The sequence below is a fragment of the Lemur catta genome, chromosome 1 (assembly GCF_020740605.2).
Source record: "Lemur catta isolate mLemCat1 chromosome 1, mLemCat1.pri, whole genome shotgun sequence".
Lineage (NCBI taxonomy): Eukaryota > Metazoa > Chordata > Mammalia > Primates > Lemuridae > Lemur > Lemur catta.
Window position 1 is genome coordinate 82,009,896 of NC_059128.1, and position 19,280 is coordinate 82,029,175.

The 19,280-nt window shown below is 35.8% G+C and overlaps 1 protein-coding gene across 2 annotated transcripts in view; it reads right to left on the reverse strand.

Moving 5' to 3' along the window:
* Positions 1 to 413: 413 nt before the first annotated feature.
* SECISBP2L (SECIS binding protein 2 like) overlaps positions 414 to 19,280 on the reverse strand; it is a 49,921-nt gene continuing 31,054 nt past the window's right edge. The window contains exons 12-18 of one of the 2 annotated variants that reach the window (XM_045528723.1): positions 18,248 to 18,417; positions 17,293 to 17,425; positions 15,446 to 15,608; positions 13,404 to 13,624; positions 12,269 to 12,423; positions 8,319 to 8,538; positions 414 to 4,711 (exon numbers count right to left, since the gene is read on the reverse strand). In XM_045528723.1, the coding sequence (XP_045384679.1) occupies positions 4,029 to 4,711; positions 8,319 to 8,538; positions 12,269 to 12,423; positions 13,404 to 13,624; positions 15,446 to 15,608; positions 17,293 to 17,425; positions 18,248 to 18,417 (1,745 nt within the window). In that variant the 3' untranslated portion in view covers positions 414 to 4,028. The remainder of the gene's footprint in view (positions 4,712 to 8,318; positions 8,539 to 12,268; positions 12,424 to 13,403; positions 13,625 to 15,445; positions 15,609 to 17,292; positions 17,426 to 18,247; positions 18,418 to 19,280) is intronic. The other variant, XM_045528732.1, reaches the window with a different exon arrangement.

Sequence of the window (19,280 nt, forward strand, 5' to 3'; positions counted from 1 at the left end):
ATTTGTGGGATCTTGGGCAAGTTACCTAACATCTGTTTCATCATCGGAAAAGTGAGATATACTAACAGAATCTTCCTCATAGGGCTGTTGTGAGGATTAAATGGGTTACTATTGGGAAATGGCTTAGAACAGCTCCTGGCTCAGAGGAACTAGTATAAAAAGAAGGAACCTATAGGAGCCTTCTCCTAACACCAGGATGGTCTCTAGCTAGATGCCTAGGCCTATGCCACAGATCACAATCACCATCGCAGATGGGGATTTTTATTCATAATTCCCTCCTGCAGATTTTACAACCTTTCTAGTAAACCTGTGTGAGCACAGTACAATACTATGAGCTGGATTTTTCTTTTTTCTCTATCCTACAGATTGGGCAAGTCATGAATTCTTTAAGTATCTATTCTGAAATGACAGACTTCATTTCAATAATCATTTTATTAGTACAGAAGAATCCCCACTAGTATTTACATAGTGCAAAAAAGCTGTTATTACCCCCCAAAATGTGATATAACAATTATCCTTCATACAGCAAAAGGACAAGATGAAAATCCCTTCATGTTATAACTCACACTAATTTTGCTAGTTTTTTATTAGAGCATTACAATCAAGACATTAAATTATAAATCCATGTGGTATATTTAGAAATTAAATTATAAAATAATACAAATACTTTTAAGGTGTGATGTGCCAACAGTTTAAATTTTTATCATTAATTAGGATTCAGATTTCAGATTAGGCAAACAGTTTGGTTGATTCTGTGATGTGTGTAAAGGTTGGAAGGGACAAGAGAGGAGGAAGATGTCTGTAAATAAATTATTTCACAGAAAATTTTTTAAATCAAAAAAAGATAATTTTTTAAATGGATTAATGTTCTAACCTGTTGGCACAATGTACAGAAAATACTTACATGACAAGGGTGTTTTTTTTTTTAAAGCAAACAACAGCTTTACAAACAGTAATACTTCTTTATACATACATTAAAGTAACAATGTGTTAAGATTCAACAGTTTTATGTTAAAGAGTTGAAAATGAATGTAGACTTCACTACTCATTTGCACATTGCGATTCCCACCCCCCTCCTCCCCCAGCTTATTATGAAATCATCAAGTACATTATTTGGATATTAATTTCTCAATATTTAAACTATGTGAATTCCTTTTGACTAATTCTTTTCCAAATACCAGAAGCATATAAAATACCATCTCTGCAAAAATGACCTCCAGTCTAAGCCTGTAAAAACTTTTCAATGTATAACACACATTATTTTTCCATGTTTAGTCAAAAGAAATATATTACATCATTTACAAACATTTAAACCAAAAATTAAGCTAATATGAACATTTGTCTTTTGAGAAGTAATCTTCACAGCAAACAAATCTACTGAAGCAGAAATCTAATTTGGGGAGTGTAATTCATATTGTAATTCACATACTTATATACTGAAATACAAATCTATTATTAATTATTGCCAGTAAAACAACCTCTACACACGAAGAAAAAAAAATCACTATGGTTTTTATTTCTTGTGATGAACCGTTACTCTTACCATCAGATCTCTTCCTAGGTATCCAAAAAGCCAACCACACCTACTTCCAGAAAAAAGCAAATCAAAAAAAACCCCACAATACTTTGCTAATTTTCACAATTCCTCCTAAGCCTATAATTCAATATAAATAAATTCTAAAATTTATTTAAAGGAAACACATTATAAAGATATTAATACTAAGTTAAGCATATTCTCAAAATAGTAGCATTTCCTTTAATAAATCTTGGGTTGTCCTCTAGAGGTGACCTGTCTCATATAAAAAAAGGCCATGGTCCCTTGGATTTGCTGGCAGAAGAGGTACTGCATATATGAGGGCATTACTGAACATATAAATGGACATTTCTGAAGTCTATAGCAAAATTAATTTATTGGTTTTTTTGAAGATTCCTCAACTTCTCTTTTGATACAAATGTCAAAAATCTAAAATGACGATTCATGTTCGGAAGAGATAAAAAATATAAGAAACCTTTGAAAAGCCATTACCTCAAAGTCAAGAGTTATCTGAATCACTGACATCAAGCAAAGGAAATTTACACCATAAAAAGTATGAAAAGTTTTTAAATTCATTTTAAGATTGTCAGTAGTTCAAAACCTCTATCATTTCTTTAAACCAACTAACACTTCCAAATGTGTAGAGACAGTAAGATCTGCCACATATAAATCCATGATTACTATTTTAGAGGCTTCATTCCTTACATGCTGTGTTCCTTTAAGAAATGGATAATTAGTGCCTAGGAAGTCTATACTGAAGAACAGTTTAGACAGGACAGTATAATAATGTCCCCTTTTAGCACAGTAATAAACTTGATAAACTGACATTTTCTACACAGCAATGCTCCTAAATTTTCATAATTCACAAATACAAAATCATCAACCAAGAGTCTAATCTCTCCAGTAATTAAATGCCAGCATTACAAAACATCAAAACTAGCACAGTAGTCCCAGTTAAGTAAAGAATCTGCCCAATTCTTCTCTCCTGCCTCGGTGAGGCAAAGCCCTGCCCCACTTACCAGGGCAGGGCAAATACCCCTCCCTTCTCGTTTTTTGTGCCTGCTTGTGGGAGCCTGTAAGTGGAAAGCCGGCATACACGCGTGTGTGTGAGTGTTGGCCAGTTGGGGGGCAGCTGGAAAGAAGACAGAAAATTAGATAATCTGTCATTCTCCCACCATTATATAAACTTGTAAAGGTTACTAAAGTCCAGGTAATGACTTGACTAGCAAATAAAACATTTAGCTCGGTAAGTTTAATATCTCCCAAGCAGGTATACACATTCCTAGAGAAGGGCAGGGATAAATAATAGTAAATAGAGAATTAATACCTGTATAATCTGTATACTCTACATCATCGAATAGTATCAGCACAATTAGAACAACTTTCTCTTTTCTTCTAAAACTTCCTCTTCTAAGCCTTGATTATCCAGATACACGTTTCAAGTTGTGCAAAGTTCCTTTCCCTGACCTCCTGACAGTAATTATGACCGTTGCTACATGGAAGGTGCTCAAGGCTAGGAGCAAAATATATATATTTAAAAAAGTGAAACAGTTTTGCACTCAGGACAAGTTTGGAAAGCCAATCAAATCCTTATCTCAAATCAAGAGGGTCCTGAACCAGAAGCATGCAAGAGAACACACCAGTATAAGACTTTGTTTCTGGATAGTTTACATGTAAGTGCGGCAGTCATACAATTGGTTAGTTATTCACCTGTCGAAATGTGCCTAACTTTATGTAAATAAGTCTATGTACAAGAGCATTCCTGAGGTAAGTAAGAAGCAAATATGAGACAGAACCTGGAAGGTCCTATCATGGGTGACTGTTCACTATTATAGACAACATCTACCATTTCCACAAATGAGGCCGGCCAGCTCTAACCTACCATGGTGGCTGGCCTAAGTTTCTGAGGCTCTGTTTTAGCCCATCACAACATTTATTGATTACAACGATCAGTGACTTCTGAAATAAGTATTTGTGGACCAAATCAAAGTTGTATCAATTTTTTAACATGAAACACTCTGTGGACTTAGTTACCCTTAGCCTTTTCTTTAGTTTTCTGACTCTACCCCCAGTTCTTTTTTAAAGACCAAACAAGTATTTGGTCAAATTAGAGTGCAGGAGGTATAGTCTTGAAGCAAACATTGGTAACTGCTTCTATCCTCAGAACCTTGATCTTTAGCTTTCAAAATGATTTTAAGTAGGCATTTACAATTTATTTTCTTTAAAACTTGGTCGTCTTCTTTTTTTAATCATTATTTTCCATTACAAAATAAGTTGAAACAGATCTAGATTTTCAACAGTTCTTAGAAAGACACTTAGAAGCTAATTAAAAGTTAAGCTATAGATCATAACAAGTAAAAGCTACAAAAATATTTCTGTCAGGAATTAAATACATATATTAAATACTGGACAGTGCAAAATGTTGAGATGAAGCATAAAAGGTAATGGCTGCAACCCTTACACAGTTGGAGATAGATAGTGGATGTTTCCTGAGTTATATACTCTGGGGTGTATAATTAGAATCAGAGTGCTCCTTGTTCATTGAGCTGCAGCTGCTGGGCTTCTGCTGCTCGGGACTGGCTTGCGGGTCAGCAGTCCAGGCCTCACTGTTCATCCCTGGCTCCAGCACCTCAGGCGCCTCTGCTTCCTCTTCTCCACTCTGCTCTACGTTGTCTTCCTCAGAACCATTGAGGGTTTTTCCAAGCTGAAGGGTTTCCATAGTTCTCTGGGTCTCTGAGACCCAAGACTCAATTCTACTATTGAGCTGCACTTCTACAGATATGGGTTCATGAGTATAATCTTCCTCCTCCTCCTCCTCTTCATCATCTTCTTCTTCAAGCATGCCAGGGACAAGAGTGCTGGTGGTGCTGGTGATGGAGGAATTCAAAATATCTCGGCAACTGCCATCCAAAGAGCCAGTCTCCGTGCTCTGCTGTGAGGCCCATTCCAAGTCATCTGGCTTCACTTCCTCTTTGTCGCTTGCTGTGGATTTCCCAGCATTCATAGCTGAGGTAGTACTGCCTGCAGCCACTACGGATGGCTGTTTACCAACAGGGGCTGTGTCAAGTGGAAGTTTACTGGGTTTTTCAGAAGTGCTGTGCTTACAGGAAACCTCTCTCTCATTTTCTGATGTTTCCAGTCCATCTGAAGTTTCCACCATGTTTCTCCAATTTGTTTCTACAAACAGGAAACAGATTTTTTAAAAACCAGAACATTGTTTCAGAATCAAGCAAATCTTAAAAGGCCCCTAAATAAGAGGGAACAACAAAATCCAGAAATTTGTTGGCTCAGCCACTGATTGGGAAAACTAAAAATTTAGTTTATTTAGTACTAGTTTAAAGGTTATAAAGGAAAAACAATTCTCAAAAATGTACATTCAAGGGCCAGGGGCGGTGGCTCATGCCTATAATCCTAGCACTCTGGGAGGCCGAGGCAGGTGGATTGTTTGAGCTCAGGAGTTCAAGACCAGCCTGAGCAAGAGTGAGACCCTGTCTCTACTAAAAAAATAGAAAGAAATTAGCTGGACAACTAAAAATATATATAAAAAATTAGCCAGACATGGTGGTGCATGCCTGTAGTCCTAGCTACTTGGGAGGCTGAGGCAGTAGGATTGCTTGGGCCCAGGAGTTAGAGGTTGCTGTGAGCTAGGCTGATGCCACGGCACTCTAGCCTGGGCAACAGAGAATCTGTCTCAAAAAAAAAAAAAAAAAAAAAAGTACATTCAAGATAAAGAAACAAGGAGGCAAAAATAAGTATATTAATGATTCAGAAAGCAAAAGATCTTGTACCAACAGGAACTCAATGACGTTCGTATAGAAAATCTGTATATGCACGAAAATCAATGAATTGTCTAATTTCTTTGTGGCCTAGAGGTGTACTGGGCTCAGGTACCCACAACTCACAGATGGCAGAACCACGATGTCCCACAAAAATAGTTCATGGGTTTGTACCATGCTCACTCAGCAAGTTATCTGAGTTATCTTTTGACCTGCAATGGGACATGTATTTCTGTTTATTTTATTATTTTTTAAGGCAGAAATAGAAAGATTTATTGAAAGCAGAATATACTCTTAAGAAAAGGCAAAAGCGTGGAACGGCCAAAAAAAAGGGCAAAAAAAGTACTACATAATACAGTGATAATAATTTAAATTATTTTTAATGATAGAAAATCAGTTGAGAGTAAAAAAGCAATCAGTAAAGTATAGCTCTCCTACCCCTCTATTTTTTGATTTTTTAAAAATAAAAATCCCATTTTATTTACATTACAGCTACTATTTGCATTTTATAGGTATAATATTCTTAACAAGTTGTAGCAAACCTATTCACATTAATATATTCAACTTGATTGTAACGCATGGACTATATAATGCTACAGACCATATTTTGGGCACTTCAAGTCAGGACACATGGTCTGGACAAACATTTTTCTTTCTTATAGTTATACTTCAGTGTGGAACAAATCTTTCCCACTCTCATTCATACCTCATGGAAAAAAAATCGCCTCCTCCTATGTTCTCGTTCTAAATTAGCATAGTCTCAAAGCAGAAGAAACCTTATAGTAATCCTTGATCTTTTCTTTCTCCCTTACTATACCCCTTTATTATACTGAAGTCATCACTACACCATATCACCTCTAGCTCAAAAATTACTAAATCTGGTTACTACTGCCTTAGCTCAGGCCTTCTTTTTCTTACTGTACATTTGTAGTATGTTCCTGACTCATTTTGTGAATTAATCACATCTTTGTCTAACTGGCTCTCCATTACCCTAAGATAGAATCCAAACTCCTTAGCTTGGCACAGCCAAGTGTGATTTGGCCCTTATCTGTCTTTCTGGTCCTATTTCATTCCAACCACCAGCCATGTATTCCATGTTCGGTGTCACTCTGAATTCTCAGTGCTCCCTGAAGTCAAAGCATAAGTTATGCTCCCCGTGTAAGAAATGTTTTCCTCCTTTGCCCTTCAGATTCCTGCTCACCTCACCTTGATAACCATCCTTTTTTTCTTTTCAGAGACAGGGCCTCACTCTGTCACCCAGGCTAGAATACAGTGGCACAATCATAGCTCACTGTAGCCTTGAACTCCTAGGCTCAAGTTATCCTCCTGCTTTGGCCTCCCAAGTGTCTAGGACTACAGGTGCATGTCATCATGCATGGCTAATTTTAAAAATTTTTTGTAGAGACTGGGTCTCAAACTACTGGCCTCAAGCAATCCTCCTTAATCTAAACTCCCACAGTAATTTTTACATACACAGTTCAAAAGCACTTGCTTTGTGTTTGCTGTTTTACCCCATCATCCTTCCTCACTCCCACTTCAGCTCATCTGTGTCCCTATGATTGGCATATAGTTAAGTGCTGGGGGAAAAAAGCCTATTAAGTGAAAATTTTCATACATATAATTACGCAAAACAAAACCTGCTAAATTTTGCATAATTTTTTTTAAAATTATATATGCGCATTTACATTTCTTTCCAGTTTTTTTCTAAAGAGAAATCTGAGGCCCAGAGATTAATAAATTACACCTTAAACCCCTAGGCAGAGTATGGAAAAACCAAAGCCTTAACCTTTGAACACTTGAAAGCTGGTACCATTTGAAAACATCTCTTAAAAGTATGAGAGCTTCTTTTCATACTACTTTTCTTTATATGTGCCCATATGAAGATTATCTGTCACTCTGTCATTTGCCCAAACCCACAGCTTTATGGATTTATCTTACAGATTCTCTTTGAGACCTAGTACTTCACTATATATAGAAGACTGATCTCATTTACAAAGTTAGCACTTTCTCTTGATCTTCTTTATTTTCAACTAATATCATTCCAGCAAAAGAAACGTATCTACCTCTAAGCCAGTACCATTTATCTACAACCAACAATTCCCTAAAGGCCCATGACAACTTTTTAATTGCCTCTGGTGAGGAGCTTTATCAAAAGCATTCCAAATGTCTAATTACAATCACAGGCAGGAAGGTCAGGAAAGGGAGTGTAGGAAGAAAACAAGGACTTGGTTTTTTACATGTTAAATTTTAGGTGGCAAGAAGGTATTTAGCAAACTCCCAAATTAAAAAGAGAAAAGAATAAGGGGCCAAATGGAAGGAGATAACTATGCTATTTAAACAACAATAAATAAAAAAAAAAAAAAAGAAAGAGAAGAAAAGAAAGAAAAAGGAAGGAGGAAGGAAAGAAGGAAGGAAGGAAGGAAGGAAATCAGAAACTAGATCAACAAAGAGGAGAACTAAGAGTTCAAAGTCTTGTAGAAACAAGGCAAGGAAACTACTAAAATGTAGACTGCAGTAAATGTTAAACATTAAACATAAATACTATTTTTAAGTCTGTATCTCTTTTTGACTACAATCAGATTTAATTCAAAGCAAATGGCACATGTGTTGGTTTTACAAGCTTAGGTTGAATAGTGTGCAGGTCTTAGTAAATACAAAATTTTAATAACTAAGCATAAAGTATTAGAACTTCCTAGTATTTACTTAGTGATAGATCACAAGTATAGTGTGTTTTGCTTTTTAAATCCCTTGAGACTTTTTTTATTTTAAGATTTCAGAATTGTGATTAAATTCCAGGTTCTCATAAAAAGTCTCGGTCCCAAATATTCTCCTAATTTTTAATGGACATGTTTAATGCAATGTTTTATACCAAAATTTTGAGCAAAGTTTGAATAATCAAGAATAAAGATAAAAACAAAGGGTAGAATGAAAAATCATTTATAAAATAATTTTAATCATTTAAATTATTTCATAGTTTAAGTCATTTAAAGCAGTATTTAATAACTTACCATATTCCTTTTCATTGACTTCAGAGATGGGTTCAGAAATCACACTGCAGAAAGAAATGGCACTTGCTGCAGAGGGATTCCGAGAATGTCCCATGTGGTGTGGTACCTTTTTCACATTCTTTAAAGCTTCCTCAGCCTGCTCTTGTTCCATTGCTGCAACCATATCTTTATACGCTTTTCTGGCTTCCTCCGTGAGTTCTACTAACTTATTAAACAGGCTCTAAAAAGAAAGAGAGATTTTGCTTAGTCTATGTTTTGTTACACTTTTTATTTCGATTACTAGCAATACATATCTCTACAGTTTGCTTCAGGGGCAGCTACGCTTCAATCAGGACAAAATCCAAGTTGTATCCAAACCACAGAATCTTCTAGGATACTCTATAACTTACATATTTTGTTTATTTAATTCTCAAAAATCTGAGGGAATTTCTTGATTCTAACATAAGCCACTAAATGTGACGTATTAAAAGTTCTTGCAAAGTTTATCGACTTGACAAATGCACTCTCCTTTAGTGTCTGGCACTACAGAGGGTATAAAGATGACTGAACACCAACTCTGTTTTCAAGGAACCTTCTATGTGACCAGAAGGAGAAGAAAGGAGACAGCTATAATTCAAGACATAGTGCCTTAAATGCCTTGAGAGGTATAAAGTGTTACGTCTTTTAAATATGACATCAAATCTAAACTGCTGGGCATCACTGAGGAATTCATGAAGGAAGATGACACCTGATATAAGCCTTGAAAATGGTACAGTTCTAAGGGGTGAAGATAGGGCATTCTTAGCTAAACATGCAAAACCATAAATAATGGTATAAACATAAGAAAAGTGCAATGCTTATTTGGGGAGCAGTGAATGATCTTATTTGGGTTACAATATAAGAGAAAGAGTATATGCAGGATAATGTCCAGGGATGTAGAAGATGGCAGTCTCCAAAGGAATTAAAAGTTCCCTGTAATGTTCACTTGTTGGAAGAACTTGAAGACAACCACAAGGAAATCAGTGATGGTATGGAGAGCTAGGGCCTTGAAGGTGATGAAAATAGAACACAAGATAGACAAGAAGCATGGATAAAGCCAAAGGCAAATTATAAAAACAGAATATACAGACTGGAACTAAAATGTGGAGCTAAGTAACCAGAAGTTCCTCCATCAGTGAAACAAAAAATTAATATGAATGAAATAAATAATTTCAGTGAAATGGGTGTATTAAGCATACTCATGTTTAATAAAATGGCAAAATTCACATTAAAGTTGTACTTCAATTACTATGATATCTAACAATGTCCAAAGAAAATTTAAGTTTCCACAGCCACCAGAAGGACTTTACAACAATACTTTCAGTGGCTCTTATGTCATCATTCAACAACATTCCACTCCTATTAAATGTCTTGACTTAGTACCACAATACAACACACCCACAACATCAAGTAAAGAATTTCAGCTGGTAAACATGACCTGGACATTTGTAAGAATTTGTTTAATTTTATATATAAAATTATGTTTTCAGGCAATGGGAGGAAAATACAGCACAATATTTTTTCTTCTTACCAAGACACTGTCATTTAAGTATAAACCTTAAGATGAAAGCATGGCAAAAAGTGCCACATTCCTATGGAACAACATGTCTCTGAAAATTAATCTCAAGAGAGAAAAATATAAGTAGCATCCTTTATCCAGCTGCAGTTTAAATTGTTTAAAGTAGCAGGTACAATAAAAAATGTTGCAAATTGTGTTGACTTTTGAAGAGGGGTGGGTACTGACTACTAGTAGTATCAAAAATATATTCAGGATTTATTTATTTTTAAAAGGAAGAAGGATAGATTCTGTTAAAAACAGTCCCTATGTGTTATATATAACCTACAAATACTTGTTTGCAGTGTTTAACAAACCATCCATTTAAGTGAAACCAATAAAAAGAAAATAGGCATATGGATATGTGGTTTTAAGATTAACATTGGCTTTACAATATAAATAAGAGAGAAATTGCTAGTGTTAAAAGAATGTAAGGGAGGAGAAGAAAAAAATGAAGAGGAAAGGTAGGATCAGGGAATAAAAAGCCTTGAATGTGAGAATAAGGATAAGAAGCCTAATTCTAAGGTTAGTTTTATCAGAAGGTAAAAATAACTTAGGTATACTACCACATTATTGTGAATGGAGACACCTTATATCACTATTTTTAAAATTCCCATTTTAAGAATGAATTTTGATTTAAACAATAATTCACCTAATTCAAACAATAGAGGGCAAGTTTAAAAACGTGCAAATAAAACTGGCAAGCAATTTATAATATAAAACCATACAAATAAACTAACATATATAATTCAGGAAGAATACAATTAAAAACAAACATGTCCACTTTTCCTGATCCGGATCCCATTAATAGTGAACAAAAAAAGTACATTTTTATTAGGTGTCTTTATATATGATCCTTCTTTTTCACGTATTTATCACCAAAATTCTCATGTATAGTTTGACATAGCAGGCAGATATACATCTATCACACAATTCACTCAAAAACATGGGCTGGGCGCAGTGGCTCATGCCTGTAATCCTAGTATTTAGGTAGGCTAAAGCAGGAGGAACGCTTGAGGACAGGAGTTTGAAACCAGCCTGGGCAATAGTGAGACCCCATCTCTATGAAAAAATAGAAAAATTAGCTGGGTGTGGTGGGGCGAACCTGTAGTCTCAGCTACTCAGGAGGCTGAGGCAGGAGGATGGCTTGTGCCCAGGAGTTTGAGGTTGCAGTGAGCTCGATGATGCCACTGCACTCTAGCCTGGGCAACAGAATAAGACCCTGTCTCAGAAAACAAACAAAAAAAACATTTTTTTTCTGCTTACTCTCAAGTAATGTGAGAGGTATCAGGATATAAAGACAAGGGGCCTGCCGCCAAAGAATTCACAGTTGAAGGGAAAGAAATATACATAAACTACTGCAAGGCAGTCTGCCATGCTATACAAGAAAAGCATGAGCTATTGTGGAAGCACAGATATTAGTAATATACTCATAGAAGAGTAGGTGGGTAGACAGATAACTTCACGGCTGGTGGGAGAGAAACTGAATGGATGGCAGGGAGGTATACAGACATGGTGACTGGACAGGTAAGGACACTTCAATATATAAAAGCAGTACGGTTGGGAAGAGAAAAAATAGTTTATCAATGATACCACAAAGTTCTTTAGAATTAACTTCATAAAAAAGTCTTAAAATGTCATAGTTGATGAGCATTACTCTAAATTTCAGCTCATGTAGTGACTTATCACAATGCAATGAAATAGATTATACATTACACAGGTTTTACCAGTATTCATCTCCTTTGTATATGCCTACCATTGCTACCTGATGCATCTGTCTACTCCAGTCACCTAAAGTTGTCCATCAAAAAGGACAAATAAGGATGTAGGACATGGTTCAACAGACTTGTGTGCCGGCTTACCCAAGAGCCTCTAAATTAATAACTTTTATATTATCAGCTCCTAGGGGCAAAGCTCTGTATTTAACAGGGTGCCAGAAAGAGAAGAAAGCATCATGGGTGCAGAACTATTGTGGCGACTGGTTAAGGAATTTCATTTTCTAAAAGAAAATTCCCTCCAATTAAAGGATTCTTTTTCTCTTGATTGCTATATACCCACCATAGACTGAAGAAATTATTTTGCCTTGCATAATAACAGGTATCTTTAACCAGCGGTAAAATAAATTATGAAGTCCTATATAGTTGAGCCCGGAAGAAAAAAACACCTCGGATAAAAATAGGAACTAAACGCTTTTCAAAATGCTGTAGGATTAACCTACGTAAATGTTTTTTCACTGCTAAAAAGGAAATGCAATACTCAAAAGTCGTCAGCTCACTCCTTCAAATGCTTAAACATAACACTGGCATATGTCAACAGAAAATGTGCTATTTGGGGGACGTGTGGGAGAGTGACAAGAGTGTGTCTTCTCAATTCTTACCTCAGCACCAAAGTAGTTGAAGATCCCCACTACACTAACAGGAACCAGCTTGTTCACACAACGTCCTAGAGCTTTTCTTCCGAGGGCAAACACAAAAGGAATTTCTTGTTCCCGTGCCATGGCTATAACATTATAGAGAGCCTCATCCAGGCCACCTGAGAAAATCAACACGTGTACAGGTTTTAATTTAGTTATTTCCTAAATGGAGCTAATCTAGCACTCAACAGCTAAAGCATAAAACATCACAGCAAAGGATTTTATGAATGCTTGTAGCACTTAGCTGTTACACACATTATCCTATTTGAATGTGTACTATATATGGATATATACACATATTTTCTTTCTCCCCAGTTAAATTCCAAATTCCCTCAAATCCAGTTTTTTTTTCTCTCCATAGGGATTAGCATAGCAGGAATCAAATTTCATTTCAACAAACATTAATTATAAGGAAATTAATTAATGGCTGACTCCTTTTTTCAGTCTTTCAGCTCACGTAGTGACTTATTGCAATGCAATGAGACAGATTATACATTACAGGTTTTACCAGTATTCCTCTCCTTTGATTATTCCTACCAGTGCTACCTGATGCATCTGTCTACTCCAATCACCTAAAGTTGTCCATCAAAAAGGACAAATAAGGATGTAGGACATGGTTCAAAGAACTTGTGTGCCAGCTTACCCAAGAGCCTCTATATGTAACTGCTGGTTTCTGAGAGAGAAATCTCCACCATAAGCAGGAGCAGAGCCCTTTATCTTTTTTCTATTTCTTTTTAGGAAGAGAGACACATAAAAGGAAGGTAATACAAAAATTTAAAAACAGAATGTATTTGCAGAGTTAAAGAAATGTACTCTGACTAGTCCCCACTCTGATCACAACAGAGGGGACACTTCGTGAACTCAATTGAAATCCTTCACTAAGAGTCCATACATGAGGATTTTTTTTACAACCCAATCTCTTTTATACTACTTAAGTTCAGGTAGCAAAAGATTTCATTTTCTTTTCTCATGCTCAATATTTTGTTTCATATCTAAACTCTGCTGAGAAAGACACATGGCCTTATACTTTACCTTAACTGTATATCCTACAAGTATAATAAATAAATACCAAAACACTTCAAAAGCAAAAAGTGCATACCTTTTGACTGGATTTTTTCACAGTTTGGAGAAATTATAACACACTTGATCTTGTTTAACTTCATATGTTTGGTAACCTCTCTTAGACCCATAACCAGCCGTCTCCTTGCTTTTGCTCTTACAGGGTCCTTTTGGTAGATGCGTTCCTGGAAACTGACAAGCTCTTGGAGAAGAAGAGTCACACATTCATCAATCTCTTTACAAAGAACCTGATTACAATACCTGTAAAGGAAACCAAAAATAGGTAACTTTATCCTGTAGTTTTAAAACTACATTAAGAAAATATCTTTAAGAGAAAATATATCCAGGAAGAAGTTTTCGTGAAAAGTCAAGTCTTTAAAACTTCTTAAGTCCTTCAGTCAATTAGTAAAACAGAACAATGATATAAACTGTCTTTGTTTCCGAATTTCAACAGACTGCCTTTTATGTAAAGGATAGGTTAATCTTAGGGAAGTACTATCTAAACTCCCAATTGTTAAATTCCCGAGGATATGTATCAAATGTTAGCCTACTATTAGATAAAAACAGATATAATATTTTTGGTAAAGAAATATAAAGGTATTTCATTCCAATGAAAACTCTAAGTATGCTTCTTCTGGTAGGAAACAAATATAATTTCTAACTGAATATCCTAATAACAATTCATGCTCTGAGCTCAGAAAGTTTCTGGACATTGGCTTTCTCAACCATAAAAATAAGGAGTTAGGTAAGATGGCCTCAATAAATAAACCAAAGCCAAAATGAAAGAGGCCTTGAGGTGAAAGTCTCATGTCTTTATATCAGACAAAGCTACTAAATGAGGCTCTCTGTGGTATTATGTATGGCTATAACGTGAAAAACAGAAAGGAAGTAAGTGTGAAATCACTATAGTAATTTCTGGGATAAAGAAATCATCCAAGTATATTTGTCCTTGTACACTCTCTTAATTCTTTTTAGTCCTCATCCCTCATTTCTACCATAAGCAGGTACTTAACAAGGAGAATTGGTATAATTTCTAATCTAGAAATAATCAGGCAAGCTAATTTCTACTTCTAAATTAGATTATATAGTGAAAAAAATCTATCCTGCCCTTCTTTAGTGCAAAAAAAAAATTAGAGAATTTTTTTATGTTTATGTGAAAATGCTTAAATAATTACAAGCATGACACTACTTCAGAAGAGAAGATATACCGGACAGATGGAGGAAAGCATAAAGTATACACAATTAAAGAATGCAATCAAAGAATAGAACATCCAAAAACACAATTTTCGTCATTCTTTTTTCCTTTTTTCTTTCAAGCTATTTATTTCATACACATGTAACATTTTATTCCCCAAATATTTCATTTGCTCCACATCTGTTATCTGACATTTAATTAACTTCCCAAAGCTAGGCAAGAAGTATTTGCTCAAAAACAATCGTAAGGAAAAGGAACAAAACACACCAATGTGGTTTGGACTCAGATTATACTTTCACCCTGGGATTCTTTCATATGTCATTTTTAAAGGTAAAATTAATTCATCTACATAAAAGTTAAAATCCTAAAATCCTTCACAGTAATAACTGTTAAAGTTATTCATAGATGGGGTATTATATTTTGTAATCCCCTAATTATCTCAATTCTAAAACTTAGAAATATTTGCTTAAAAACACAGAGCTTTATATAATAGGTTCTTTTCATGTAATGGGGTACAGAAACCTGTTACTAATTAGAGTGGCTTTTTGAAGGGCCAATAATATAAACAAAAAGGCAAAAGGCATTTGGAGGGGGGAAAACTCATGGTATGACATTTTATATATGAGGCCAGATTTCTAGAATAGAAACACTAGCTGATGTAAAGAGAATATATTCGCGGTCAAATCACTTTCATATGAACACTGACAGCTGGCAGAAGGCAATGCTTTACATAAAATAAAACCAGCTGTTAAATAAAATCTGAAAGAACTTAAAGATCTTTGGTGTTTTTGCTACTCAACTCACTGAGTAACAATGGCAATACTAAATTCAGAACTATAATCAAGATCCTGAAACTATACAACCTCAATAATGAATATAAAACTTACTCTCTAAATCTTTTGCTGTGGATTTTGGTTATCGTCGAAGATGCCATTGGACTGCCTATTCCAGAACTAGCAGGAGAGCCTTGTGACACGGGTGTCATACAGTACGGAGAGTTCTGACTTGCTGGAGAGAGCGAAGTATCACTGGGCATGCTCAGTCCAGCATCTGTGGAGACGCGGGGTGAGGAAAAGAATTTAGAAACTTCGAATGCTGAAAAGCTCTATATTGAACAACACAATTTAGAATGGCAGTTGTTTTTGGGTCATTTCCAAATTCTCCATAAGCTAACAAGTTGGGCATTTTTCATATCACAAATAAATATTTTCCATACACTACAAAAATGAAGTCTTCCTATTATCTATTTAAACATACTCTTAGCTGGGCACAGTGGCATGCAACTATAGCCTTAGCGACACAGGAAGCTGAGACAAGGAGGATCACTTGAGCCCAGGAGTTTGAAGCCAGACTGGGCAACATAGCGAGACCCTGTCTCTTTAAAAATATATAGACAGATAATCTTAAAAAATCAAGCACAGCCCAGATGTCTCCACAGAGGAGATGAGAGAAGACCAAATTCTCTGAAGCATGTATTCCTAGAGGATTTAAATGAAAGAACAAAGACCTTCACCTCTTACCATCTCCTTCATTTCTATTTTTCTATCTATTTCTTAGAAATCATTTCCTTTTTTTTTTTTTAACTGTCTAAAAATTCTCACTGTTGTTGGCAATGACAAATTCTACCTTGCTCGTTCTCTCCACACCACTACTGACTTTCCAGGCACCACACCAGTTTCTCTATCATTTGGTCTTTGCCTCTGTGCTCAGGGAGCCACATATTTATATGCCATCTTTTGACCCTATCATCTCCCTCATTCAGTTACTGCTTCTTTCCTAAACAGATAAACTCAAGAAATGAGTTCGTAACTGTATATCCAAACGTTACTCATGTATCTTCTCATCTCCCTACCACCCTGTAAGTTCTCTGACAGCAGGACCTGTCACTATCTTTATTGGATTCCCCCACCTCCCTGCTCTCACACTAGTTACTAAAATGCAAATGGTAGGTGTTCAATGAACATTTGCTGAATGAATGGATGGACGGATACACCTAAATACAAGGAGAATCATATTACATTGAGAACAGACAGAAATCCTAATCAAGTATGTCCTAGGTGAACAATCCTTAGAAGTACACTCATTTTTCTAAAAACAATGGAACACTGCTGCTTAATCTACATGTAAATCAGATTTAAATGTATTGCAAAAAACTGAGAAATATGTAACAGCAGAATAGTCTTTCTTCCATGGTTGTATAAATATTAGAAGAAATCTGCAGTAGTGACCAATTAGAATCATATGTGTTGGCTACTTACTGCATGGGACTAAATCTTACTGACCAATTGGACTCTGCTTTACAATTTTTTGTTCATTATGGTATATTAATGCCACAAAAGCAAGAAAGAAAATCAACAAAAATAACTCAATGAAAAATAGCCCTATGAAGAAAGATAACCAATAGTGTTCTGGAGATAAAAGACAAAATGAAAAGAATCGTGACAGTTCTGGAAGAGATAATCAGGTATTAGTGAGATCTTAATTTTGAGGTTTTACTACAAATTTAAGCCTGAAAAATGTCATAGACTACTATATAGTAGCTCCCTTTAACCTCTCCCTACCAAAGCATCTTCAAAAGACACTACTCTCAAAAATAAAGAAATTTATATCAACTATGGAGAGCACATCCTCCAATTAGGAGTATAACTAGTGATGGCTTACCGAAATTAAAATACTCCAGACCATTCCATGAAAGGAGGACCATTCCATGAGAAGGAAAAGGGGACTTCCTTACCTTCCTGGGAAACAATCTCCTGTGGCAAATCATCAATAAAATCTAAGTGCATTTCTGTTGGTTCCTCAGATCCCAAAAGATTGTGGTCCACAGTTAAACGCCCCTTCTTTTCCTCTCTTTCTTTCAAAATAACCTAAAAGTCATATCAGTCTTTAATCACTGATCACTCTTCAACCACGTACTGAATGATTACGATTGTATACTATAACTGAGGTATAGTACAGTTCAGTTAAACAGGGACATGGGGAGTTGAGCTGACTGGCAAAAAGGTTAACTGTAATTTTAGGTACTGTAATTTGAAGGAAGTATCATATACAAAATAAACGGAGGCAACTATGTTACAGAATATACAACTATCAAACCACATGTGCTTCATTCTTTAAACCCTGGTGACAAACTAGAGTTTTCCCAAAAATAGATTAATTCAAAAGTTTGGAAACCAGGTCATACATTTCCATTTGGTTTACAGTTTGTAGTTTTCAATTATTTGAACATGGATTATCTCATTCTGACCCTCCTAATAACAATGGTGAGTTAAACAAAGAGGATATTTTCCCCAATTTATAGATGAGAAAGATGAGGGTAAAAAACTTTCCTAAAACTACATACATAGCAAACACTGAAGTTAGTACTGAAATCCAGGGCTTCTGATTCTTTGGGTCTAATGTTTCTGGATATTAAACGGTTAACTGCTTTTTTTCTTTTTTTTTTTAATACCTTCAGTTGCCTTTATTAACTGGGTCTTTTTGTTAATCTTATAGAAAAAATTCATTTTCCAGGGCCTTTTTCCACTCAGAAAGACAGTCATGATGCTGATGATAATCCTGAACTTCAAATTAACTTGTCATCATGAACACGCAATAGGCATGTGGCTAAAACACCACAACTACTTTTGCAAAACAAATTTAAACCCTTATTTATCCTGTAAAATAAACGTCTCTGAATTTTGGTTTACCTTCTTAAGTGCTGTGGGTCGTTTTAGTTTTGCAATTTCCTTCTCTTTTCCTTTTTTTGCTTTAGAGGAAGTAATGTCCACAGAATTAAAGGATGTCAAACAGGGCTGACTTTTTGTTAAAGGTTTTCTGTTAGTAGAGTCTTTAGTGTGAAAAGAAGCTGCAGCAACCACTAAAACAAACAAAAACATTAGTTTTACTATTATGGCCAATTCCACATACTTTCAAAACTGCCAGTGATAAACCTACAAAAACAAGAACATCCTCTTCCCGTGGAAAGAGCAGACACCATAATAGTAGGAGCAGTCCATGGTTACACAGTGCCCCTCAGATACAGCTTTTATCTACCTTTTAGCCTCCATAAGATATAGACTAATCCTTTGCAATTGGTCTTCAGTTAGAACCATTCTACCTTTGAAATTTCAAAACTCTGCACCTCTCCTTATTCCTATTGAATTTGCTATTCACCCTTATAGAATATATGCAGCCTATCACTCCTCTCCTCATTTCAGTGTCAGTAAAGAATGATGACTTTCCCCCACCAGCTGCACTCTCAGTACTATTCAGCAATTCTTTTATGCCTGGTTGATAACCTCATTCTCCAGTGGCTACTGCCAATTATTTACCATCCTTACGTCTCCAAACTTAATCCTCTCATTCTAAAGAGCTTTCCTGCCTGGGAAGATGCTATCCAACACAAACTTATAAGCCACCTGAAAGGAGGTGGCAGACATCCTTACTCCTGTCCAAGGCTCACCAACTACTTCTCCTCTTAATATCCCGTAGCAGTTCCTCTACCATCCTGCTCTATTGCTATTTCCTTGCATCTTTCAGGTTCCTCCCTGACCCCAAACTCTTTGCTCAGACCTCCTATAACAAGCCTAAATCTCCCCTATCTAAAAGGAACAAAGGAGTTAAAAAAAGACAAACCAACAAAACCCTTTCCTTGACTGGCTTCCCTTCAAGCCAAGGTATCATCACTCCCTTTCCTTCCCTGTGAAACTTCTGAACACTCTTTCTGTCATCGCCACTTCC